The sequence below is a fragment of the Chamaea fasciata genome, unplaced genomic scaffold (genome assembly GCF_029207755.1).
Source record: "Chamaea fasciata isolate MVZ Bird 193981 ecotype frontalis unplaced genomic scaffold, bChaFas1.0.hap1 SCAF_3, whole genome shotgun sequence".
NCBI lineage: Eukaryota > Metazoa > Chordata > Aves > Passeriformes > Sylviidae > Chamaea > Chamaea fasciata.
In genome coordinates, this window is record NW_027094088.1 from 57,554,842 (window position 1) to 57,582,614 (window position 27,773).

A 27,773-nucleotide genomic window follows, 5' to 3' on the forward strand; every position below is an offset into this window, starting at 1 on the left:
TGACATGAACAGATGCTTAATTTAGGTTGTTTTCTCAGGTTGTTGTTTTACATCGCTTCTCTACAAGCCCATGCCTTCAAAGTGCCATTAAAAAAAAAAAAGAAAAAAGAAAAAAAAAAAGAGGAAAAACCCCAGAAGTTGCTAAATGGAGATCAGTGAGTTACAGCAGCTGAAATTAACCCACATGCATATTGCAATGAAGTGTGTGGGGACTTTGGAGGAGGTAGCTGGGTTGGGTTTGTGTAATTTTATTTTGAGCTGCCTATGACCTTGTAATGCTAATCTATCTTTAAACAGTGTATATTTATGTGTATAACTTGGATAGCTGGCTACAAAATAACACTTGGTATTAAGAAAGATTAACCAAGTCTCACACGTCAGGGCATGCAGTACCCCAAAAAGAATGTCTTTGCCTCTTCTCTACCACTGCGGAAAATACTAACCTGGTTTGCAGATAGTTCTCTGCCTGTCCCTACAGCAGCAGGTACCACCACCTGTGGTGTGTGTGAGGCAGAACAGGATAATAGCTGGATGGAGGATCTTACCTGCCCTGGTACACGCACAGTGTGCTGCTGTTCCTGTGTGCAGTTTGGCCTTTCTGCCGTGCGGTGTCAATGCCACCCTTAACTTTGTGTAGGAGATCCCGCCAGTGCTCGTTTTGCACCACCACTGCCACGTGCAGTCATGGGACAACACTCTGTCCCACGTGTGCCATGCAATTAGTGAATGATCCTGTACCTGTGATTACCCAAAGGTGCAAGTGAGGTTATGCTTTCTGCTGCAGAGAAAATCAAAGTCTGTAATATCTTTGCATTAGCACAACCATTGATCTAAGAAGCTGTATCAGGTAGTCTAATAAAAATATTGCTCTCCTTGTAAACCTTGTCTGACTCTGTAGTAAATGAGTTACCTTTCCTGATAGCTGATGAGAATTTGCTTGGTGCTTGGATGGATTTCTGAACTTTCAATCCACGCCACGGAGTTTTATCTTATGTTTGGCAGAATATTGACATCATTAAGATAAATGACTCACTGTTTCACTTTGGTAGGGAGAGTTACATAAAGCACTTATTATCCTATTCATATTCCTCATTTTACATCCAGATGCATTAGGAATAGTTGATTTTGTCTTACAGAGGGTGGATTTAAGGTTATGTTTAGACTCTGCATTTTTTACCAGAGGTGCTATTTGTAAATAGGCAATTGTATGCTGTTGTGAGCTCATATTTGATATGAGTTGGATGCTATGTTGTTTTGCTGTCAGCCTTTCCCTTGGCAAAGCTTTGGGTTTGCCCATGTTGACTGGGCTTCTGTGTGGGATGGGCTGGGAATGGCATCTAAAGGCATTTGTTTTTTAGTGTGAATACAGAAATGTTCTTGGCAAGCAGGTGGTACTAGACATATCTGATGATGAGGAGAGGTTACATTATCGGATTCTCTAGTTCAGCCCTTTTTACTTTACACATTTTAGTCTCTCCTATGAAATATTAAGGTTTGTTTCTAGGCAAAAATCCTGGAACTACTAGTGTCATCCTTGCCACCCTGAGAAATGAAACCTGACCATTCATTCTTGGGTCCCAGAAGAAACTTACACAAGACATTATGTGTCATGAAATAGCTGGTTACCATACTGCAACAAAACTGTGTTCAACAGTAATAACCAAATCCACAGGAATGCACAATGCTGATTTTCAAAAGTAGAAATTACGTAATGAATCTTGACATTGACTTAACATAAACGGACTGCCATAACTTTTTGAATCCTATAATAATATCAAATGGAGGTGTCATATCACTTTCCCAGCCAAAGGTTTGTTTTGACTGTCAGAAGACAGTAGTGAACAACTATTACTTTTTTTCTTTAACTCTACTCACCTCTGAGGCTTTCCTTCATGTGGAAAAGGTGTGTGTGTCTAAGTGATAGAAACTGTATTTTCTTTCAGTCCCAAAGTACAGAGGTTTCTGAAGTACTGAAACAGTATAGAAGTGCTGAAACAGCATAAGTGTTTCTGAAGAGGTTTCAGAGATTTCATCCCTATCTTTGCTCTAGCTGCAGTTTTCTTGTAATGCTATTGAACTATTCCAGTAGCCTTAATATGATCAGATATGAATATGAGGAATAAATGCTGATCTTCATGATGAACAAGTGCCTAAAATATAAATAAATGTGGTTAGTGAAGCTTTGCCTATATTAATATGCTTGTTCACTTTACCTTAATGCAGATGGGCATTCTGCATATCTGTTCAGTAAAGGCATTTGCATCTTTTCAATTACTTTTCTTAAATGTAAACTATTGGTGTCAAATGTTGCCCATCTTTTGAATAACCAAAAGGTAAAAGTTATCATTTAAAGTATAAATTAAAAGATCATTAAGGCTTGGGAGTGCAATACTTCAAAGTTAGGGGAGTCAGAACTGAGGTTTGACACGCAATTAATTCACCCTCCCCTCACTCCCCACTTTTCTGTATATTCATTACAATACTAATCTTAATTACACAGTCACATTTATGTGTGTGTACACACTCATGCACATATTTACATCTGGCTCGTAGCCAGTAATTCCCATTGCTTCCAGCTTGCCTTTACACCCACCTTACCCTCCAACTCGTGTTGGGTAACCTTGTTCTTCCCATGCAGCAGGCACAGTGTGGAGCAGCAGGAGGGACCAAGGCAGCTCAGCTGAGCCCAGTGTCACATTTCATCGGCCCTTACAGCACAGAGCAGGGTGGCGGATGGCCAAGGGCAGCTCCTTACCCCCAGAGAGGTAGTCTGTCCTGCCCAGGAGGGGAACTGCCTAACAGAGGTGAGCCCCTGGTGCTCCTGTGCTGAGTGAAATGCTCAGAGGGCATGACTTGGTCAAGTTTATATGAATCCTCATAGGAACAAGAGTCACAAATTACACTCCTGCCTAAAATTTTGAGTTCCTGATCCACAGCAGAAAGGCAGGAGTTTTTCTTAATTGAAACCAATATAAGAATATTTAAATTGGTTAATATGGTTTGAAACCAAATGACAGTGGGGAGCCTAAATGGGTTTTTAATCACAGTATATGCAATGCAAAACAAAAAGTCAGTTAAAGTTCACAGACTCATGCTATGCTAACTAGGCCTACCAGGCAAGGAAAAACGAGTTTTCCTCAACCTTGTTCTCAGAAAGAGCTGAACTGTTTTTGCTACAACTTTTTTTTTCCTTCGACATTTCTCTTTATTTGTGTTCCGTTCTAGAGTGTGTGCTCTAGTCATTCTCCTACCTGTGGTTAGTGCTATTCAAAGAAGACACACTGTAACTGAAACTCTGAGTTCCCTCCAGCTAGTCCAGTACCACCTCCATTGTCTGAGAATCCTGAAAATAGTTAAAAATAAACATGTTTTTCAAAGTGGACAGGGCTGCCTCTCTAAAATAAGAGCAGAAATAATCTTAGCTAACAAGAGTTTGGGTTTTCATCAGAACCATGTATATGACCAACTACCCTGAAATGTGGTGATAATGCATGTAAATCTTTTTCTGCTGAAGAACATTCACCAGGTACATTTTTGGCTGAATATCAGCAATTTTGTGGTGAGGGATGATTGTGCAAGGCATATGAAGATGCAAATGGTTCAGCCTTCCCTGTGTGTAGAAGAAATATCTGACTGAAGTGTCATGTCTGGAGTACAAGTCCTGATTTTTAAAAAATCTTTAGCAGTAACTTGCTCAAGCCTAAAGTAATCAGGGCTCAGACTACTCATGTTTTGCAATATTTTTAGCAGCCAATAAGTAATCGGTGTGTCTTTTTTCACACAACCTTGGTGAACAATTCTGAAAAATAAAGCTGTGTCATAGATTACACCAGTCCCAATGAGAATGCAGCAGTTGTGCAGCCCTGAAAGCTGTGGATTGTCTGAAACTCAAACCACAGTGGGAGGCTAGACATTCACAGGATGTCCTGGAGCTTGTGATTTTTTCAGTCAAACTTTCTAAGTCCTCCTGAAGAAGATGGCTGCGACACAAGTTGACCAAGCATGTTGTCCGATCAGCATGGACAGCTGTGGCTTTAAACAATGACAGCCATTGTTAGGTCAATTTTAAAGGAGGTCCTTAAAGTTAATGTGATTATGCAAATGTTGCCCTAACTACCATGGCTGTCTTATATCCTTCACAAATGAGTGCATTGTCACTTTTCATTATGTGCATACAGTCCTGGTGGTTTGGTGGTATCATTGTATCTCTTGGAAATGGACCATGTAAAGGCCATTCACTGTTGGCACTGCATTGTGCTTTTCCCCAAGCAGACCAACCTTGACCCACAAATGAGGGTGGTAGAGATTTTCAGGCTGAAACCTGCGTGTGTTATTCACATGATTACTCCCATTGACTTGGCTGGAAACTCTTGCAGCAGGCATGGAAGAATTAGGTTAAAATAGGGTTGTGAAATCCAGTCCAGTCCACTCTAAACCCCAACGTATCTGAACCAACCTCTGACAACCTAACTTCTAAGATAAAGGTTTTGTGTTAAATCATTTGCAGCATAAATTGAAAAATTAACACATTATTCTTCGGGGGAAAACAACCCCAAACATGTCAGACAATTTCTGCGTATGATTTTTTCCGTGGTGTCTTTATGATTATTATTATTACTATTAATATGATTTTAATCATAAAATACTCTTCTACAGAAATCTGTGATCACAAATGAGGAAGCTGAGAAATCTCAGGATCTGTGTGATCTGGAAGGCGGCGGATTTCAGACGACTCATCAGTTGGGGGACATGACTGATTTCAGACTCTTGGTTGCATTGCTTTCAATGAAAACCAGTGACTTGCAGTTTCAGTTCTCATCACAGAAGATGTTCTCACAGCAATCTCTTGTTTGGATGGTTTTCTCTTTTTCTGGGTGTGGAGTCTGGTGTTTGTCTGAGTTCTGTCCTTTGCGAGCTTTTGTTCTGGTAGACAACAGACTCCATAAAGCAGGCACATGATACACAGCCTATAATAGATTCAGACTGCTGGTTGGGATTGGGGCCTGCTCAGTAAAATATCCTTCCTTTATTTCTAACAAAATACCCTATATATATATATATATAATAGAGAGATAGACAGAGAGAGAGAAAGATTTGCATGCACTTACTTAATATGAGAAAAGGTAAGGGAAAATCATCACCTCCCAGGGATGTCCTTTGCTGACTTGCAGCAGCTGCCATATGAACATAAACTTCCTCAGCAGATTCAAGGGCTTGGAAACTGCAAGGGCAGCACACTTGGTTGCTTGGTTGTGTTATTCTACATGCAACTTCTCAAAACATCCTCATCACTTTAACACTTGAACATTGCTGCAGAACTAGGGTGTCTTTGGCCATCCTGTGTGTTCAGCCAAGAGAAATCTGGTCAGTCCAAACCTATAAATGTAGCAGTTGGGCTCTCCTTCTTTCACAGAGCCTGGTTTTACTGGCAAGGTTGGATTAGGGTGTGGAAACCTGCTTTGGTGGAGCAAAAGCAGGTGAACCTGAAGCACCCTCAGCATGGTCTTCCAGAGAGTACAGGGCTGCCTTTGGGACATTAAGCCCTCTGGAAAAGTTCCTGTGCTCTAGACAAAAGTGGATTTCTGTTATTGGAATCCTTTGGAAAAAGTTAGTTATGGATGTTAAAGAGGAAAGAATAAAAGCTTGTATCACTAACAGGAAGGCAAACAAAGGTATCAAATAAATTTCCACATTCACACTGCTCAATTTGTCACATAAAAACCAAGTTGCTTCATTGATCAACTTCCAGAGAGGATGGTAATAAGTGTTTTTTGGATGTCGGACAGACAGCACAGCAAAACTTGGTAGTGACAAAAAGGAGGGTCTACTGCTGGAAGAATCCAGCATCTTATTTTAATCATCATGCCTGTTGCTTTGTGATTTCTGAGGCGAAATCGTGGTGCAGGTGTGTGTTGGGTTCAGTCCTCCCTGACCACGCTGGGTCTGGCTTTGAGATCTGAAGAGTAGCTACTGCAGCTGGCTGCAATGAAGGTTGGTACCAGAAAGCTCTGGGTTTCAGGGCAGTGATAGAGGAGTGACTATCACATCAGTTCTGTAGCTTATGACCATACAAACTGTATTTGTATTTGTTATGGGGTTTCTGTTAAAGGATATGGCCACAAATCAGAGGTTGACAAGAAAAGGATTACCGCAACCTCTTTGATTAAAGAAAAATAAGAGTGTTTCTGTGTTGATGATAGTTCAGGAGGGGAGCCTGTGTGTTGCTGCTCCTGGACTGGCACTGTGGGACCTTCACGTGGCAGCAGGAGAACTCGCCCCCTTCCTGGGCAGGTGGGAAGCTGCTATTCCTGGTGGGCCTTCCAGCCAGGAGCATATCACCTCCAGTGAAAGGCTTTTGTGTACCTCTCTGACTGGAGGATGTTACTCGAGTTACAATCAGAGGTTGCTTTTCAGAGAAGATGATCCTGAAGCTGGGGATACTGAGAGAACCATTGCGTGCGTGTGGGACTTCTGCTGAGTGGGATTGGCAGGAGCACATCAGCCATGGGCAGGGAAATGATCCATGTCTTTAGTCCTGGCCTAGTATGGGCTTGGGTTCATTGCTGTTATGGAGCCCAGAAACTTTTATCAATCCTTTTGCAGCAGTGTTTGGGCCTGAACCTCATCCAGGAGTGTGTGCCTTGGTGAAACAGAGATGTAGTGGGTAGGGGTGCAACAGGATGGCCAGTAAGAGCAGAGCAGAGCAGAAAAGGAAAGCAAAGTATTATCTCTTTATTATTTCACTGAAAGGTATTTTAGGCGTTTGACTACAGCAAACCACACCTGTTTCTTAGTTTCTTTGGTGCAAGAAGGCTTGGCTGAGCAGGTAGGAGCTCTAATCTCTTGCAGATTTCCATTTCCTAGCCAGCAGCACAGGCTACCAGCACCTTTATCTGTACAGGAAGGCTGAGCCAGCACCTCAGAGGTCTCTGCCTTAAGCTGGTAGGAACACAGATAGCAAAAACCCATCACTGAAATAGTGAGATCCTCCCTGCACCTTCAGATAACTCCTGTGCTGATGTACACTGATGAGAGAGTTAATGAAACATGAGAGAGGCAGCAGGCAGGAAAGCACACCTGCAGGCACCCTTTCAAGGCTCTCTGGGGGCTGACTGTATTGGGAGGGCCACGGCAGGCTTGCAGCTGGGCTGGCAGGAACTGGGAGATGCAGAGGTGGTCTCTATGGTTAGTGTAGAAACCTGTCTGGGGAGAGCTTCCTGAAACTTTCTTCTTCGTCCTCTACGCTTCTCTGACAGATGTGTGCACCGAGCACGTTTTGGAGCTGTGCTGATGGGTAGCGATTGAATCAAGGGGTAAAAGTTGTTTTCCCCATGAAATGAAATTTCCTTTCCTGTGAATCGAGCTAGGCTGTAAATGTGCATCTGTGCAGTCTGAGAAGTGGAGGCTGTTTTACAAAACAATTAAAAAGTCAGAAATCATTCTGGTACTCAAATGGGTTGGAAAAACGCCTTCTAGAAATGTTGTGTATCAAGAGGGATTGTAAAAAAACAAAAACAAACCCAACAACCTGGTCACCAATAATTTATGGAAAAATAATAGCAGAGGAATATATTTTGCAGCCCTTAACAATGAGCTGTTTAACCACTGCCAGCTTGCAAACACAGCTGAGGGCAGAATTTGGACCTCCCTGGTCTATCTTCATTATCTCACCTCCATCAGTCACTGAGAGCAAAAAAGTCACAAACAAGTTTATGCTGGTAGCAGGGTCTTCAGTGAAAACTGCTGAGACATCAAAGTCAAGTTCAAAGAAAAGAGGCAAACAAAGGGAACAAGTGCATTTGGTCAGGAAACATGACTTCCTTTTGAATTAAGACATTAAACTGGAGATTGAAAGATGTGACCAGTGCGTTACCTTGGCCACCCAGGCAGAACTCCACCATTGCTCCTGAGCAACGTCTGCTCTCATGACTGACTCCAGCCGTGCTAGGAAACAAGGACACAGGCAAAATGCAGATCAGTGCCTCAAAACCATTCTTTCCCAAATTGAAATATTTTTAACATGCTTCTTAAACGCAGAACAAATCAACAACCAAGAGTAAACCCCAAACCCCGACATATTTTAAATAGGTTTCTAGGAACAAGTCTTTTGTTCTGTGCTTTGCCATCACACCTGTCTCAGATCAGGAATGCGGTACAAATACAATTATATGTGGCAGGAGTAAGAGGAGGTTATGGTTATGATGTTCCCGTCACAATGTTACAGAAACATCCTTTGCCTATGTGCCTGCCTGTGTGGGCTTGAGGGAGGGCTGATTGCCATTGACTTCGCTGGCATGGATCAGAACCAAGATTGTGAATACAGAGAAAAAAACCTGGCTCTTTTGAAGGATCACTTTATGCTACAGAATATTCAATAGTGTGCTTGCTCTCTGCTTTACCTTCAGTGGATTTATTTTGGCTCCTAACTACAAAGTCTGGCTCTTTCATTCAAGCTCTATTTTTTCCCAAACCAATTCAATTTCTGGGCCTTTTTCAGTTTAGGTTTATAGCTGTCACATGGGTCAGACCTGTGGGATTTGAACCCCCAGGATTCCTTGCATAGAAGGCTGAAGAATGACAGGGAATCAGCAGGGAAACACCTCACACTCTGGTACTTTATTTTTTGCCCTGGTTCCTTTGCCTCTTCATTTTTACTTAGTGGCACATGCTGAAACGATAATTTAAATTCTTTTCAGAAATCAAAAGAATTCCCACTGACAACATTATTAAGTCATAATTACAGAAGATAAAAGGTTAATAGGAATTTGAGCCAAATATCTACTCTCCATTAAATAAGAACTTGACTGAACCTGCTTTCCTTTCATTCTGGTAGGTTACTCTAGGTTTAAATGGGTCCAGGATGGCCATCCACCTGTGTAAAGGGCCACTGCTAGATCAGGTAGCTGCCACCAAGACCATTTACATGGACCTGTCTCAGGACAGCTCTAGCCTGACTGGCTCAAGATGGAATTTGCCGGAGAGGTGGGACTCCTCTTGGGCCTCTGAAAGATGTGTATTTCACACAGAAGAAAGACAGACAGAAATGTGTACTTCAGACAGAGTAGAGCAGAGTCACACAGGGATATTTTGTGTGAGAAAGGCGTGTGGGAGGTGGCACTTTGCTGCAAAGGAAATGTAGCCACTATTGGTGGAAGGAAAATAATCAGCTTCCTGGGTCTAGCATCCAAAGAAAGCCTCTTCCTTCACCCGTGCTGGGCACCACACATATGCAGAAACACACACAAACCGGCCTGAACCTACGGAGCGTTTTGCATTTTCAGTGAAATGAGAAACGGGGAAAAGAAACATCTTCCTCTGTATTAGCTCTAAGTATGACCATCAAGAAGACAATTATTGTAGTAGTTATAAGTGTTTAAAATGGATTTTAAAGCAACTGAGGGTGCAGGGGAAAAAATGCCCACTCCTTTTTCTGGGCACCTGCAGGCTGAGCTTCCATAGTTCCCAGCACTGGGATAATGGTCTCTTTAAACTCAGCCAGGATCTGCACAGTAACCACTGGAGCCACACAAGGCAGGAGTTTTGCCTTGAAGTCCCGTTGAAAACTTGGCATTCCTTTTTCCTTTTCTTTCTTTAAAAGCTGTAGTGCATTGCCTAAGCTGTGTGGCATGCCTCAAGGCAGGCCTTTCCCTCTCCCCAGGTTGCACACCACCGAGCCCTGCAGGGCTCTCACATCTTGCACAAGCATTTTCACGGGCTGAGCCTGGCAGCCCTGGCACAGGCAGGGGATCCTGCAGACTTCCCCTTCTCCGCAATCCCCGGGGTCCTGCCTGTGGTAACCACTGAGAAGCTGCCTCGGGGCTGGCTCTCCCTGGCCCCCAGCACTGGGCGGAGAGCCCAAACCGCCCAGGAGGGGTGGATGTGAAGCACACCAAACAACTTGGAGGGGGCTACTGCAAGCACTCGTCCCTTCTCACACTGAAAGCCAAAAGCACACGAGCAGGCAACTGTGCAGAGGGTAAAAAAGGCCTTGTTGTTCCTCCTGTACTGTGCAGTGCATGGTTTGAGGGACAGCATGTGGCTTCAGCCTGGGAGGACCAGGCAGGTGCTGGGTAAGAAGCAAAAAGGACTGGAAGGCACCTTTGAGGCTCAGCACATACATGGCTGCTCTTTCACCATGGAGCTCAAGTCTGCTGTCATAAATATCAGTATGACTTTGAAGCATTTGCATCAACTTACATTTCAGCAATTTATTTTCAAGCTACTCAATAAGATGCCTTTTTTTTTTTTTCTGATAGGATGCCTTTTATTTGTTTGTTTGTTTTGTCAGGAATTGCTTTTATCTCTAACCTTCCTAGGGCTGAAAGTCCCTCAGCACGTCAGCTGTGTGAGGCTCTCGCAGGTCTGTCCAATTATTTGCTGTGAAGCACAATGCACCAGGGTTTCAAAGTAGATTCTCACCTTTGTTTTCTTAAGACAAGCATGAAAAAGGCCTGTTCTACAGTCATAAGAACTCCAGAATATTTTTCTCTTGTTCAGTTAGTTCCTGACCTGATTGTCCTTAGATGAAAAAATAAATTAGCCAGCGTTGTGTGATAAGGGCAGTTTTGCACAAAAGGTGCAGCGAGTCTCCTGCTGACTGAAGCTGACCTGGACTTTGGTGTCAATAGAGATGTGCCCTGAGACCACAACATGCTCAGTACTCACTGTTTTGTGCTGTGTTCCTTCTACTTCCTTAACAATCAATGAGAACCAAGGATTTTGAGGCTATGGTGTGCAAAACTCTATTCCTTGCTTATCTAAGTGTTCCGGGAAAAACCTTCTTGGCTTGATTATTGCCTTTAACACCACCGCCAAAAAACTGAAGACAAACAAGATTAGGAGGCCATGCAGGTTTAAGTAAAAAAGAACACACTTTATTTATCTACAAGGCAGTACATTGTTGTATAAAAAATTAAGTGCAGATAAAGCTGCACCAAATGCTATTAAGGCAGCAAAGTCAGAGGCTGTTATAAAAACACACAAAAATAAAAAAATAAAATAAAATCAGTGTTTTGCCATATCAATAAAGATCATTGTATGGCAGTACAAAGAACCATGTATTTCTAAGAATTTGATTCAGTACACAAGACCCAAGTTAGGGAACAACTAGCTAGACATGGAACAAAAGAGACAACATGAACAAGACAGTGTTCTCCCAAACGTATGAAGGTGCAATGCATGCTGTTACAAACCAATGAGAAACAAAAAAACACATCCACACAAATAAAAATCTCCCAAGAACAGTGTTCAAAAATATTGCTTATAAAAAAAAGGGGAAAAAATATAAATGATGTAAAAAAAAATTAAAACAAAAAGGTCTGAAATGCTAGTGCATAGTCAATTAGCTAACATCAACATTTGTTTTTTTTCCATATAAAGCTCTACTGCTCCTTTTACACTAGCAGCATGTCTACATGCTAAGGTCTGTAGCAGCAAAACACAGTATTCATTTGGCATTTACAAAATTAAATTACTGAATAAAAATATAATTTTTCTCATAAATCTATGTTTCATACAGTAATAATTTTTAAAGCAAGCTAATTACCCACCCCTCCAACACACAATGTATAATGGCCTAGAACCAAAACAGAAAGGAGTATTTCAAGAGGCATGGATGTTTGAGCATTCACGATCTTGATCAGCTTTCCCCTTTTGCACAGACAAGCGTTTGTAGTAATGCTTTTCACTTCAGTATTTTACACCAATTCATTTTGTTCAGTGATTTAAAATATATCTGTTTGAGTACCTGCTCTTTTATTATTAAAAAACAAAATAATAATAAAAAAAAGAAACAAACTAAACCCCACCCCTGGCTAGCACATCACTGAAATAACAATACTGGTGTATTAAGTCTGCATGATCTCAAAAAGTACAAGAAAAATTATCTTTATTATAAGACTGCACTTAAGATCATTAATTACTGATTCAAACTCAATACCTAATAATTTAGGCAAGTATCATTAAAAAAACACAAACTCTTAAGTTGGATGAAATCCAACAAGAATATATATGCTGAGTGACTAAATGCACTTTGTGCTGCTCCCAACTGTTGTACCACAACAAAGATAGGCTCTTCTCCCATTCATGAAAAGTTCTCATGCAGAGGAACAGGAATTTCCCAGAGGAGATGAAGTGTTCTCAAAACCATAATGCTTCTCTGTGTGTCGACCCTTTCACATCACCAGAGTCCGGGTGGGGAAGGTGGCCATGTATTTGCGTGCTTGATCTGGCAGAGCCATCTGATCCTCGATCTTCCCGCAGGACACTGACTCCCAGGTGTTGTTCAGATGCTAAATTAGGAGAGAGAAAGAGGTTTAGTTTGCATGCTGTGTGATTTATCCATAGTCCCAGCCAATGCTGAGCCTGCTCATAGTTAATTGTTCCATGAACAAGCAGTGGGACGTTGTCCTGTCCCCCAAGAAATTGAAATCTCAACACAATAGGCAAAAAAATGTTACCCTGACTTCTCAGTTAGTGACCACAGCAGCAGATAGACCAGATGACCTGCAGAGGGGACACCACAAGAGATCCAAACTTTCCTGCTTCTCTCTCAGACAGTGTGTTTTCTATAAGGCCATATCTATAGCCTTGCCTTTAACCCTTTAGGAAGGTCTAAACCAGAACATACTTGGCAGGCGAACTTTATGGTCAACAGAGCACAGACAGGCTACAGCCCATAGTTGAAATATTCAGTGTTGTGACCATGCACAAATTCCTGCTGAACCTCCACTCTAAAAATGCAGCTTCTCTGTCCTGGAGTTCCCTAATGGAACCTGACATCCTTGACACCACCAGCCTGACCACCGTTGCCGAGGATTCCCGCAGTCAAAGCTGCTTCCACCTGTGTGCAGCGATCAGCACCCGCCTAATAGCTCAGCTCCTCTGGCAAAGGAGAAGGAAGGGGGGCTTGACTCTCAGCAGAAACAGCTTTTTAATTATCATGTAAGCCATTTCACTTTCTGTGGTATTTATGGAGGTTGCAGACACCATTTAGTATAATGCTGAAATGAGATAAACCTATCTACAGAGGGCCGTGTGTGCTGTATTTATTTACTCACTACACATGTGAGACATTTCTCATTGCCTTGAGCTATAAACAGCAATGAAATTTCAAAGCTCCTGGAATTTACCAGGATACAAACTTTAATTTTTTTCTGTTGAACTCTCTCACTTACCCAGTGTATCTGCCTTTCCACACTGAAATTTTCCCTAAGACCTGAATAAAACTTCTATTAACATGTAGTTAGCTGTAGAAATACTCTGCATTCCAAAAATGCACACAATTGTGCTTGTGTTTCCACAAAGGGATCCCTTTTCAGTACTGCTGAATATTGAAAAGGTGTATGCTCAGGATCCACCAGTTAAGACAAGTCAGGAGAAACCTTTCTCTGTTCTCCATTGCATTCAAAAAGGATCATCTTTGCAGTGCAACCATTACATTGCTCAAAGAGATGTCCAAAGCCTTCCCAACCTCAAGGACACTGGGTGAATCATGATGAGTGGACTGCAAACCATCTGCTAAGAGCGGAACTGTCCTGGCGTGCCCGAGGCTCTTTCTGCCAACTTCTAGTTGCTAACTTCATCTTCTAGCTGTTAACTTTGCAAAAGGATCCTTACACTATTCTCTGGCCTAAATGTTTACAGAATGCCCTTCTGACTGTAAACAGTGTTATCTAAGACATACAGATAGTAAAAGGCTGGGCAACTATGAAATACAGATAATTTCACATAACATGCCCTAATCAGGGCACCAGCACAAACACAGGGACTGAGTTTCCTGCCTTGGAGGGCTTACAGTCTAAAAGGGACAAACCCAGTGAATAACTAAAGCAAGCGTGTTAGCCCTCTGCAAACTTCTGCTGGGCTTCCCCAGACATGGCTTTCTCTTCTCTGTAGAGAAGTTCCAAATGTTGCCTCTTCTCCTGGATGCCATTTTGCAAGCAAAACTGCTGAGCTTCAGTAGGAGTTCCCTTTCTGAAGGAGAAGCAGGTCAGGCCCCAAATCATTAAGTTTCTACAGTTTTTGTGGGAAAGCTGTATTTGTGAAGTGAGCAGACATGCCATACACCTCTTTTCTAGAGCTGTGTACCTTGTGCTGTGGCTCAGCTGAGGGCACATGGCAGAAAGCAGGTGTGACACACTTTCTGTGTGCCACAGACCGGCATGCAACACACCACAGCTCCTTTTACGTTTTGGTTAAACAACTTCCAGGGTAACTTTTTCAAAGACACTTACACAAGCTGGGAACCTACAAGTCCCTATTGTTCCTCAGTGGGACTCAGGCACCTGTGCTTGTGTTCTCCTGCTATTTTAGAGGTATTTGCATGAGGAACCAAATCAATGCTTGGTATAATGCCATCAGTTTTACTTAGAAGTTGGATTTGCTCTGTACGCCTCAAAAGCAGCTGATAGCTCCCGAATATCTGTAATTTCCAAAGACAAATATGCATCTAACCAGTATTTCCCTGTGATCCCCCAAAGCTTCAATGTAACAGTCAAGAAATAAGAGACCAGCAGTCCCTTAAATAACTGAAAATATGTAAGGAAAAGTCCATTTGTCACAGTATGTCAATTTCTGAAAAATACAAGTAACTTCAGGTAAGGATTGTCCCTATTTCATAAATTAGGCTTAATTGTTAGTATCTACACTGAGCTCTTTGTATTAACAGCCATGTGCTTACTAGAAAAAAAAATCTCTATCCTGATATCACCAACATCTCAGCAGGCTGCTACATGTCACTCATTCCACAGAAAGCCTGGTCTTCATCTTTAACCTGATGTCAATGTGGCAGAAGCTGCTCAGGCAGGCAGTAACCCTCTGGCCTCCCACTGGGCTTGGCTGCCCCAGGGAGCACTGGGCAGCAGATACAGCAAGCACAGGAGGACCAGCTCCACCCCTCACTTGAGCCTGCTTGAAACAACTTCAGCTTTGCTGTAGGGACAGAAAAGTTTTCATCCATGTATTATTTTTCCCAGAAAATTACACTATTTACACTTTCCCCCCCCCCTCCCTATTGTGACAAACTTATAAAAAGAGGCTAACTTTCCATCTCGGTGATGATGGTGAGAGCTCTGCTCCAGTGAAGAAAGAGGAATTGGACCCAAAGTAGTATGTTTTCTGATGCAGCATATTTACTAACACAGTTTTCCATTCTACCCTTGGGGAACTCAGATAAGATAACATTTGAGTGGGTATTTTTAATAAACATTTTCTGTCTGAAGCCCTGCCTCTCGGCAGCCAACACAAAACAAAGCACAATGCCTGTGCCTTGCCAGTCCCGCAGCGCCGTGCCAGAGGCACGTGTGAAAGTCACGCTGATATGAGCAGCTTTCCTTTCCTCCTCGGCAGGGAGTGCTGGGTCCTACAACCCAGGCAGAGTGCCTTGCCAGGCCTGGTCACACACAGCTATGGGATGTCTTGGTAAAAAGGGAAAAAAGGGATGCCACAATGCCTCCTTCCACACCAGCATGGCAGCAAGTACTGACAGGGCTCTGTTACAGGACAGTGGCAGTACCCCACAGGCAGCGGTGCTCAACAAATGTATCAAATGAAAAGAGACCCAGGCAGAAGGCTATGGGCATGCAGGAAAACAGCACAGGAACCCCAGCCAGAACACTCCTGTTGCAGAATGCTCATTGCATCCTTCTGAGCACTTGAAGGTCTAACTCTGCAAATCAATGGATGGAAAGAAGATCTTTGTAACCAGAAACCAGAAGGCCTGACCCAAACCCCAACAAAATTGATGGACATGTTTTCATTGATCCACCCAGCTTAAATTCAGTCATGTAAGAGTGAGATGTTCATTTTGGCACCTAAATTCCTAGCCAGTGGGGAGTGAAAGGGATTTCCACAGTAAATTCTTTCCACATACACAATTTTTTCATTGCCTCGCAGAGTAGGAGACTAGTTTTAATTTTGCTGTCAATTAAAAGAGTTTAAACCTTTTCAGCCAGTACTTCCACTGTATTTTTCTTTTCCAAACACAGCAGTTTCTCTCTTTAAGTTAAATTTGGGAGTGGGGGAGGAGAAGAAAGTATAATACTACAAGTTCCCATAGGATTAAATTACAGATTAATTACATGGTACAATTCCAGCTATGCCATTCCCCTGTCCCTTTTCTTCTTCTCTCTCTTTTTTTTTAACCTCAATAATCCTACCAGTACATCCTTCTCCTGGCTGCAAAACTACCTTATTTATCCTGCAATATGCCTTTGACTGCCCTCAGGCAAATGTGAACTGTAAACAAACTGTCAAAGCTGTAACTGGGATATCCAGTTAAAGCACTTTAAATAAAAACTTGGACCATCTAGAGAAAACAGACCAGAGCAAGGGAAGAAAACAATGTGGAAAGGTGCTTTTCTAACTGAACTAGTCCTTCTGCTCTTGTAGCCCAGACTGCCTTTTCATGTGCTGCCTCTATAGCTTAAGAAAGCTCCTGTGTTACAACACCTTTTGTGTTAGAAGCCAGTGCCAAAACCAAACACTGCTGCAGTCCTGCAGTGCTGAGTTTCCAAACTGATGGAAGTCTAGTAGAAATCCTCGGGCAAAGAATTGTGTTAGAAGACAGATTTTACATCTCTGCTCTGCTGGCAGGTAGTTTCAGCAACTCCAGCAAAGCTAGTGGTGTTACAAACATACCCACTAATTTAGCCAAGCTTTGCTGGTATTTAAAAATAGTTTTTAAAAAGGTAGTGTTTTTAAAATATTTTGAATGCTCAGTCTATTAGAAAGTCTCTTATCATGCTTCCCTGTTGCAAAAAGCTGGATTTCTTGCCAGCTTTCCCTTAAATTACATGGTATAGATTGTCTGCAGAATATGCCCCTGAAATGAAGGCTTGCAACAGAAATGCAGCACTCCTGAAACAGTAAAACAGTGCACTAAATAAAACAATTTCCTAGCAGAATACATATAGCTGAGTAGCATAAGACAGCATATGAATAACATGGCTTTCCATTCTGTAAGGATGCAGAACCGGCAGAAACCTATCAACACCAGACAGTAAAGACTAATTAAAAACTAAAGTGACCATAAATTAATTTTCTATCTCATTTGACAAGACAGACCACTATTTCTATCTCTGTTGCTAGCTTTCCTCTGGTGCCCAGGACAGACTTCTCCTAAACTCTGGGGCTTTCTGAGTTGCTCTGAAGTACAGCTTGCTGAATGTGAAAGAATAAGACGGTCCAACTTTTCAGCTTTTGTTATAAGCATGATACCAGAGCTAGAAAGAGCTATTTGATGGCACTTTTAAGAGCTTAACCCTGAAGTTCCTGCTCAGATAAAACTCCCGCTTGCCAAGTAAGATGAATGGAAGAGATATGGAAGTGGGCTAAGCACCTGCAACTCATACTAGGATATTCTACCCCTCTACATTCTTTTGTCCTTAAATCATTTTTTATTATTATTAATTTTTCCTTTTTTCTCCCAAAAGATCAGAATACGTTGCTGCAACTGTGACTAATGGTTAAGCTGTCACTTTTCTTCCTGAGAGACCAACACCAGCTCAGGGCAGCTGTAACTTCCAATCTGTTTGCAACCCAAATTCTGCCTACCTGGGAGGAAAACATGGAATGGCTGGCCTCTAATTTTGAACCTTCCCTGGTTCCCTCAGCTGTGGCAAGCATATCTCCTTCCTGTACACATCAGTCACTGGGGAGAGCAGGGGCAACACAGGCAAGGGAAACCCGTGGGGCTACCTTCCCTTGCTGTGCAAATCTCAAACACAGCGTGCTTCCCCCTCTCCCTTGATTAAACAAAGAAAAGTATGAGATTGCAGGACCTTCTTCCCCCAGAAAGAAGCCATGGAGGAAAAAACAGAGAAAGCCTGCGGTTGCAGGAGACCATGCTGCCTTCCTGGCCATTTTGTCTTACAACCAGCCGCAAATAAAACAACATTTCACTTTTTTAAGCGAGAAAATTAAGCTTCATGACGGTTCAAACACTTGAAAAAAAGGTTAACCAAGTAACTGTTTTAAAATCTTTTAACTTAACTCTTTGAAGAAAATAGCTACATAAACCGCTGAAAGTCAGGAAATTCGAGCTGAAATGTGTCAGTCTGTGGTTAAAAAATGGAAAGTGACAGGAGCTAGGGGTTGAAGAACATTCTCTTTAGCTTGCAGGGTTTCTACCTTGTGTTGTTTCCTTTGTTACTGGGGGAAGAAGATATCAAAGCAGTGCTATTTTCTTAAAAGGCTGCATTTCATGGTGTCTTTTGATAGCCTGCAGGGTTAGGTGGAAGGTCTGTGATTTAGCCTACTTTTCTATCTGTTAAAATGTCTATGTTAGGATAGTTTGTATTATGTACTGCTACAGAACATAATGTGAAATAAAACTTAACTTTTACATAGGAAGGGCCAGAAACAGAGGGGTTTTTATGTAACCTCTTACAAGGCAAAATGGAAGTACATGCTCAGTATAGATCATGTGTTTGTCTTGGTATTGGAGTACCTCATCCCAAAATCTTAACCCTTAGAAAAGTTCCTAGTGAGATCAAAATCTCCCTGACGTGCAACTAAGTGACAAAAATATAAGGTGCAAAAATACAGGTTTTAACTAACCCCGTGAATACAAAGTACCAGTGTCTGGGATTCGTGCAATGGAGAATAAGCCTACCCCAAGGCAACATGTGGGTTTGGTGAGAGAGACATTCCTGTTCCTGGCAGTCCGATAATACGCAATGCACAACCATGAGATTTGCCACATAGGACAGAAGAGCTGGCTGAACCTCCACAACTTACCAGAAAGATCTTACACAAAACTGCCTTTACAGTGTCTTAGGGAGACTTAACAGGGGACTGAATGAGGATAAAGCCCAAACTCTTCTTGGGTCTACGGAGGCTTCTTCTCCCTTTTCTCTAAACAACACTGACAGCACCAAACTCCAGTGGTGTTACCTGACTTCACGTGCCAAATGATGCAACATGCTGCTCCTGCTAAGTGATGGTGAATCATGTTGTGCTATCTCATATGGTCATCAGCTGCTCTTTACTAAATGGCATATGATCAGTCGTGTACCCAAAATGCAGTAAAAAATATCATTAGAGATGTGTTTGAACGTTTGCTACTCTTGCCTTCTTTGGAATTTAACAGCAAAACAATAAGTAATCAAGGATTTTGATCAGTTTATTGCTAGCCAAATATCTTTGTGTAAATGTAGTGCAAATTATTAAAACGATGGAAAACTGTGGGCTGGTAAATATACTGCCTCCGTCTTTTCTAAGTTCAAATTTGCAAGAAAATGGAATTTTAAGAACCAAGCATATTAAAAAAGCCCTAAGTTTAGTGCTGTCTTTGTTTCTCTTTTCCCTCTCCATGCACAGATCCCAAGGTGCAGAGATTGCTGTAATTCTTTCTTGGACCGAAGTCAATGAGAATTTGCCTAAGTAAGAACAGTTGGATCAGGCCCAAAATATTAACAGCAGCAATGTCAACATATGCAGACACAATTAAATTTCACCCACATGAGTTCCCTCATGCTTAATGTCTACTTTCACGGGATCAGTGGATTTAGTCCAGTATTTGTTTGTGTCCATGCATGTGTTCACGTATGAGGGCGAGATACCAAACCATAAACCAGGAAGGGCAGAAAGCAGAGGACAATAATGTGCTAAAATCTGGTCATGTACAAAATGTAATCAGTAAAAACAACAACAAGCACAAAGGCTAACGTTTTCCATGGCTTTGCCCCCTTTAGACATGCTATGCCTTAGCCATATGAGTCCATTTACACTGCGGTGGAGGAGGGGAAGCATTGGGGACAGAGCAGCAGCAGTTTCTGGTGTGAAACAGAGCCAGACTTCACATCCTTTCTGAGCTGCATGGGGCCACACTCCTCCCCTGTGACACGAAGCCAAGCAGCTTCGCCATTACTTTTAACCACGACACCAAGTCCAAACCAGAGAGTGCAGCCACTGGCAGGCAACACTGCATTGTTACAAAAAGTCTGTATTTCATTCTGAAAAAGCTGTCTGTGCTGCCATCACAGAAAACCCAAGCATCATTCTTCATTTAAGATTACATTTCAGCAGCAGAGACAACAATTTTACTTTCATACTAGTACACCGAGAAGTTGCATACTAACCATTCATTTTGGGGCTTTTTACAACCACTTTTTCTTTCAATGCAACACACTTTAAACACTGAGAGGAGTTGGGAAGTCCTTTTTAACTCAGCTCCTACTTAAGAAAAGGTCCTCTATCCAAACAATGAGCATACCTGACTTTTAACATGGTTTTCCTGAGCACGAACTGAAGAATTGAATCCAGAATGATCCACAAATTGACTCATGTAAACTTCCTGAACAAAATCAGCATGAGTGAGGACAGAAGGTTAAACAAGCCCCTTCGTTTACAGCAGCTTGTAAAGAAATTATTTTTAGATAGCAGGAAACATAACACCAGTACACCAAAGATCAAAAGATCCTATTTTACAGACCTCTCAGATCCTTCTTTTTTATTACAGCCAGAGTGCAGGCAACTACCACTAACAGGACAACACACAGCCCATGCTGTTTAGCTACCTGAAAATCTTGCCCTAAATCTGTGAAGGAGCCCAGAGTTTCGCTGGGGTCACAGTTCAGACAGGTGTCGGGATGCAGCAGGGCTGAGCTGGTGGGGACCAGCAGCCTCCTCCCACCTGCCCACCAGGGAGCTCCAGCAACTCCCTGCAAAGCTGTAGACCCAGGCTCCTTTGCCACGAGGTGGGTCTGAATTCAGCCCTTATACACTGCCCTAGACCAGGGGCAGTGGATCTGCAAACCCTTCTCTTGGCTGTCTACCACAGTGCAGCCAAGAAACACGGCTCATGAGGCAAGAGCAGGTAAACAATACTGAGTGTGAATCTTTGACCTCTACAGACACCCCCATGCCAAGGGGAGCTCTGGTCCCTGCTCTCCAAAGCTGCTTTTCATCAAATGATCCTGCAGCACAAAATACAAGCCCACTCCATGGCAAACTGTGCCGAATGGGGACATGCGTAAAATTTTACTATCTCCTTTTTTAATGCCTGCCTAGAAATGCTTAATCAAAACCAGCCTTCATTCATTACAATAAGCCCTAATGTAAATTCTGGAAAGAGGGAGGAAAGAAAGGATTAGCCATGTGGACTATCTGTCTGAAAGTCAGGAACTATGGAGTTACAATTTCCTTCCTGACAGTGACTCACCCTGGGAATGAGACATTTTCCTTTAGTTCTCCCATGTGGAGAAGGGCTACAAAATCACTTAGTCATTTACCTTGGAAATACAGAAATTATGTTTTGTTTTCTGAATGACTTGCTGTGGGTTCCACCTAAAGTACACAAGATCTGCCAAACTGGCTGCTTACGACTTTGGTGGGCTCTGGATCAGGCCCTGTGCAACAGCTCTATTTTAAAGTACAGCAAATGTCGATGTTTGTTAACACTTGGCAAAAGCACAGACACATAAACCCCAGCCTCACATCTGACTTACATTACAACAATTACACATTTAGCCTTCACTGGGGAAAGGCCATCCTGGTGCTGGGCTGAATGGGCAATACCGGCCACACCCTATGCCAGGCAGGCAGTGCTGGAGTCTCTCCTCTCACCCCCAAGGCCAGTCACAAGTTCTGACCACCACCACATCACTCAAATCTCCAAAACAGCAGTGCCACCTACAAGAAGTCTATAGAAAAAAACCCCTCTGGTTCACATTGATTCTCAATTCATCAATTTCACACTGCACCCAGCTGAGTTACATACAATATCCCCCACACAGGGATGTGCCCTGTTTAGCTTCCTGGCTCTGCTGCAGCCGCTGTGCCCCCATGCTCCAGAGCAAAGTGAGATCCTCAGCCACATTCATCTGAACATTTCATTCTTCCATATGTAAAACTGGTCTGTGAGAAAGCAATATATATATATAGAGAGATGCATATATGTATTTTTATATACAGAGGATATTTTTATCAAAAAGTCCTTTACCTGTAGAGGACTAGCTAGTGGCCTGTTTCTAGGTACTGCAACTGTCTTGTGAAAACTCTCATCATCTTCAGACACAGGCATCTTTAAAATGGAACTGGTAAGAAGATTCTGAACAGGAAAAGAAAAAAGCAAAAGGTTTTTCAGCAACTCATGAGAGCAACCTGAATTGAAATGCACTGTTAGTAAACTCAGCTTGAGCGCAGAAGTTGCTACACTGGGCACAGCCACAGATGAGGAGCAGACCTCAGGTTGGTGTCCCTGGGACTCGGGTTTGCAGGAGCATTGCCCTGTGCAAAGGTTTTCCATCCAGCGAAAATCCCAGGTTCAAGAATAACAGTAACACTGAATAGCTACTGTGCTCATGCAAGGTCTCCTTTGGAAAAACCAAGAGAGAGTCTCTCTTTCTCTTTCACCAGTTTTTAACTCCATGATCTAGTCATTTCTATATACAGGTGCAGGCATCCTTCAAGTGTAGGCTCTTCAAAGTCTGTGGGCTGCAAAATGACAGCAGCTTCTGCAACCTTCTATAGGCATCAGAGTGATAATTAAGAGTAGCATTTTGGTTTTTATGCTTAGTAAAGGAAAATTATAAGGAAATAAGGAATAAAGCCTACTTGTGAAGAAAATCAGAAAAAACTCTCTTACATTTAAGAATCGAACAGAGATGTAAAACAAAGAATTCCTTTGATGGTGTGAAAATTTATACTTACTGGCATATCTTCCATAGTAGACCCAGGTGTAAAGAGCTGAGTGTTCAGGTTTTCTCCTTCCCAGTGATTTGAGCAAAAAAAATTTCCAGCTTTATCTGTTGGGGACTCCACCTGAAAGCAGAAAAAGCATGATTCAACCACCACATAACTGACCAGGAGAATTCTGTCAGTTGATTAACAAATTGAACAAATCTTCTTCACAGAGATGAATAATGCATGTTTACAAGAACATCTTTTACAGCAGCCTTGCTCTTTGCAGAAGACAGAAGTTCAAGGTTCTCCAAAAAATCCCCATCTAATAAAACTTTGAATACTTGCACTCAGTGCTCTGTCAGTATTCAGGAGTTTAATCCCCTAGAAAGGATTGAGAATATATGTATTTTTAGAACTTTAGCGACAAAGTAATATAATGCAATGTCCTCAAATGTTCAGGTTTCTAAGTCACTCCATGGAGCTTGGTCCCCATGGGGTTCTTCTATACTTTTCACCAATATTTGAAAGATTCAATCCAAATTCATGTCTAATTTTTCTTTTCTTTTTAAGTTTCAAACGAAAACTGCATTAGATCGGCCCAAGCAAACCCCTGCTGAAAACAGCAGAAAGACTTCTATGGAAATCAATGGGAGATGAATTAGACATGCCTAGTGTACTATATGGAACCGACACTAAGATCTTGGGGCTCACATGAAAGAAAAACAGAAAGCTATTTAACAGAAAAGGCATTGCTATAAGTTTCTCAGCAAAGAGTTCTGAATTAAATTGCCTCAGGTAAGTTTGAGATTTACCTCTTGTTTGATTTTCTTCAGCAAAGGGGGTCCACTTTCATGTAGCCCAGCCACTATTGCAGATTCCTCCGACTCCTGCTTGATAACATCCTGCAGATCTTCTACAAGATGAGTTGGAGTTTGAGGCTGAAAGAAAGAAACGTTATATCCAAGTCCCAGAACATCCCTCTGCACAAATATCAAAGCAACTTTTATCATTGTTTCCTTCTTACCAGCATCTTCAAAGGACCATATTTGATTTCCTGAGCTGCAAGTGCGTTTTTGAATGGAGTGGGTGTTCTTGGAGAGCTTTCTAATATCGACCTCTTGATTGCTGGAGTCCTGAAACTTTAAAAAGAAGGAAAGGAACTTTAAAGGAACATGCTTGGAAATACTACCTCTTCACAGAAATGCGTGCATACAGGCAGTATTGTTGTAAGACTTTGGAAAATATTTCCCTGCAATCCTATAATCTATTTTGCTTTTACAGCAGAACATCTATTTGACTGCGATACGGTGTAATGACTTTATTTTAAAAACTGGTGAACCTATAAGTACGGTTTAATAGCCTACCTCAACAGTCATAAAGTGGAAGTTTTACTCCCAGCTAAGAAAAATCTGAATGTGTGAGCAAACAGTTCTGTAGGAAGCACAGAATTGTAGAATGGTTTAGGCTGGAACAGTCCTTAAAGATCATCTAGTTCCAAACACCCTGCCAAAGTCACACCCTGCCACACCTTCCAAGAGATCAGGTCACCCAGGGCTTCATCCAGGGATAGGCCATTCACAACTTGTCTGGCCAGCCTGCTCCAGTTCCTCACCACCCTCCCAGTAAAGAATTCTTTCCTTGTATCTAACCCAAACCCACCCTCTTACAGCCTAATGCATATGCTGATCCAGCACTTCAGCTGCATGCAGATGTAAAGAAATGGACCCTCATGAGCTCGACAAGACAGCAGACTTACACATGGTTTTCCTTCTGAGCCTTGAAAGCCTGGTCCCTGTGGAACGGGGTGGTAACTGCCATCTTATGGCCACATACCGGCGTGGAGGTAAGCGCAGGGGTGTCCAGGTTCAAGTTTTCGTGATTGGACGAAGTGTTCAAGAACTGCACGTGTGGAAAGAAGAAAATTAACAGGAACGCCCAGCTAACATGGCTGGCTTCTTAAGCTGACATTATTGAACAAAAGAAAAATAAACATTTTTCTTCTGGTTGACATGAGTCACTCTCCTGAACCTATGATGCTAGTACGGGTATGTGGGCTACCTGACAACACTGTGAAAAAACACTAAATGATTTGGCTCAGGAAGCTAGAGAGGGAAATTCTAAAGGAAATGTCACTCTGTTCCAATGAGAAACAATTTCCACCACTTTCAGAGCCTCATTTGGGCTTTCTCCAAACAAGTTTTAATTAAGACCAGCGTGCCCAAGAAACTGGGTAAAAGTGAGCAAGGAATGTTTCAGAAATAAACCCACAGGAAACAGGGTTAAATTCCACAAATATTTACATGGGGCATCTAAGGGCTTTTAGGGCAGTAAATAAAGTGTTTATGTCAGGAAAATAAATTTCCTATCATCTCTCTCAAAAGAAAGTACTTAATTTGCAGAGCATGCAATGAAAGCTGCCACCTGTGATGGGTGTGTGGAATGCTTTGGAATGGAAACAGCTGACTGAAAAAGAGGCAGCACTATTTGTTTGGATAAAATTGCTCTTGCATGTGTTCTACCTAGTAACCTAAAATATTGTTTCTATGTCTAGTGTCTACAAATCTGTGAGCATACTGTTATCCTTTATTCTGACAACAATTCAATGTATTCTCTTCTAAACTCAATCTGCCACTTTATAAAAATATGGCATGTAAGAAAATCAGGCTTTCACTGGAAAAATGACATATGATTAAAATAGCTAATAGATAATGGGAAATACAGGGGCAAATCATTACATGAAATCTTCTATTATCCTTCATGAAATAGCGTTTCTTTCACATCAAAGACTAAAGCAAACCAACACAGACAAACAAAAAATCCAAAACACTTTAAAATAGTGCTACAGCTGTGAAACAAAGCAACCATCATCATGAATTTGAAAGTGCATGCCAGGCCATTTTAACAGGCCGTTTTCCTCCTCATTCCTATTCCACTCCAACTCTCATGGCCTTGGCAGAGGATGGCAAGTCTGATTTGAATTTTCTGGTTGTTGTCAGTTTGTCTCACAACCCGAATGCTATTTAAATGCAGTTTGGGGTTTTCTAGGTCAATGAATCATACTTCAAGTGGACAGAGATGGAAAGTATCACAGGTGATCAGAAATGTTAAATTCTAGTAGCTGGAGTTAGCAGGAAGAGTAAAGCAAGGAGTCACACTCCCCTACAAAAAAGACCCCAAAAGGCAAAAAACCAAGACACAAAAAAACCAAGCCCCACGTATGAATTTAAAAGACAAGAACAGTTAGCTTGCTGATTAACTAAACTCAGTGGTGAAGACTAAGAGCAGTGAGAAGATTCAAACACGGAGTGAAATCAACAAGCACAACGGTAATTAGTCATTTGTTCCAAAGGATTAGTTTCTAAATTGTTAAGAGTGGGGTGACTTTTGAGAATTAGTAACATCTGTGCAGAAGTCGTGATCTACCTGTGAGGGAGAGAAGGGCAGGCTTTTGACAGGGGAGTGCTTAGGAGGAGTTGAGCTGCTGACGTCAGCTAGGACCAAGGCGCTACCGTGGCCACTTTCTAAGGGGCTGCAGTGCCCTCTCCTTCTGCGAAGAAGGACCCACGGAGCTGCACTGCCCTGTGAGGCAGATGAGGTCTTTGGTGAGCCAAGAGAGCCCTGACTCGACATGACTTTGCCCAAATTTGTGGCGGACTGTCCTTGAGGTCTACAAGCACTGGCCCCTCTTTGCTGAAGCTGCGCGACTGTGCCTGAGGGAGCTCTGCTAGCCGAAGAGTCTGTGTCTTCAAAGAATTCAAAACTGCTGAGATCACCCCATGATGAAGGATCCTGAAACAACGTGGGAGGCACGGAGCTATAAGACAGTGTATAGTGCCACCTCATGAAAATACAGCGCTAGGATATGCCTGTAACCAACAACAACAACAAAGTCTTTCCCAGTTCAGTTCAGCCTGACCCTGTTCATGGGAGCAGCAACACTGTGAACACAATCTGTGTTTTCAATACATACCTTGATCTTATCAAACTGTCTGACAGCCTAGCAGAGTTGCTGGCAACTGAGTCCCTAACGAATGAGTCAAATTATGTCCTTACTATTTGCTTGCCCAGTGTTTTCTGCTTGGTATGATGATGGTGCCTTTTGTTACAAAAAAATGTGTGCTGTAGACCAAGACTGGCCTCCTCCTAACATGCAATGCTGCTCTGGATGTGCTGAAAGGGAAATGATACTGTATGAAGCAGACACCTCTGTTTCTGAAGGAGGTTCCCACCAACAAACTAATTCAATGTGCTACTTCTTTACATGTAGCATCCCAGAGACTGCAGAGAGAACAGGTCCATGTCAATGTCAGTCAGATACTTGACATTTAAATGTGTGTTTACAGTCCTTCACATATGCCAGGGCAAGCTCCTTAAGCTTTGAGAAGCAGCTATTGAGGCTGCAACTAAAAATTCTCCGCAATGATGCAGATACATGAGCGGCCGCACAGAAACCTATGGCATGTATTGCTTCAAATATCAATAAATATCATCTCATTGTTTAAAATTTTTCACGGTATCTCTGATTTTATTTTAAGGAGACTTAAAATTGAGAGATTGTTTCAAGCTCCTACTGTGCAGCTTGTCAAAACTCACACTGCCATTCTAAGATGTAGCAGGAAAGGGAGACACCCACAAAAACACATGCATCCATGCTTGAGGGCTTCATTTACCACCAGCTGCGTTTTGTCATGTCAGAAGATAAGCTTGAGATCCTGGAGCAACTCGAAGTTACTCGGGAAAAAACCAACAACTACATTTAGGAAAATCCCAGTTCCTCACCCCTTACTCCTTGACCATGCAGAAATCCACCTAAGGCGGCAAGTCTACTTACGGAGTCTATTAACTGGAGTGTTTCAGCAAATTCTAAGAGATTCTTAACATTATCCAGGATGTTGCTCTGGTGAACAATCATGCACCGTGCAGGGGATGCACTTTCCTCAGGTAAGCAACCGTGATCCACCGGTGGAGATGGAGTACAGTGGTGATGCTCCCCCAAACAGGAAACAGGTGCACTGTCACCACTGGTCCTGGTACTGTCAGCAATTGCGGTGCTGTGCCAGCCGGGGTAGTTTGATGTGTGGTTCTGTGTCTAAAGGAAGAAGAAGAAGAAAAGAAAGAAGAATAGGGAGGGGGGAAAGGCAGAAGGA

General features: G+C 42.3%; 1 protein-coding gene across 2 annotated transcripts in view; it reads right to left on the minus strand.

Moving 5' to 3' along the window:
* Positions 1 to 10,848: 10,848 nt before the first annotated feature.
* MYB (MYB proto-oncogene, transcription factor) overlaps positions 10,849 to 27,773 on the minus strand; it is a 28,267-nt gene continuing 11,342 nt past the window's right edge. The window contains exons 9-16 of one of the 2 annotated variants that reach the window (XM_066179133.1): positions 27,458 to 27,715; positions 26,050 to 26,415; positions 24,383 to 24,525; positions 23,651 to 23,765; positions 23,439 to 23,564; positions 22,654 to 22,764; positions 21,944 to 22,051; positions 10,849 to 12,290 (exon numbers count right to left, since the gene is read on the minus strand). In XM_066179133.1, coding sequence (XP_066035230.1) covers positions 12,174 to 12,290; positions 21,944 to 22,051; positions 22,654 to 22,764; positions 23,439 to 23,564; positions 23,651 to 23,765; positions 24,383 to 24,525; positions 26,050 to 26,415; positions 27,458 to 27,715 — 1,344 coding nt within the window. In that variant the 3' untranslated portion in view covers positions 10,849 to 12,173. The remainder of the gene's footprint in view (positions 12,291 to 21,943; positions 22,052 to 22,653; positions 22,765 to 23,438; positions 23,565 to 23,650; positions 23,766 to 24,382; positions 24,526 to 26,049; positions 26,416 to 27,457; positions 27,716 to 27,773) is intronic. The other variant, XM_066179134.1, reaches the window with a different exon arrangement.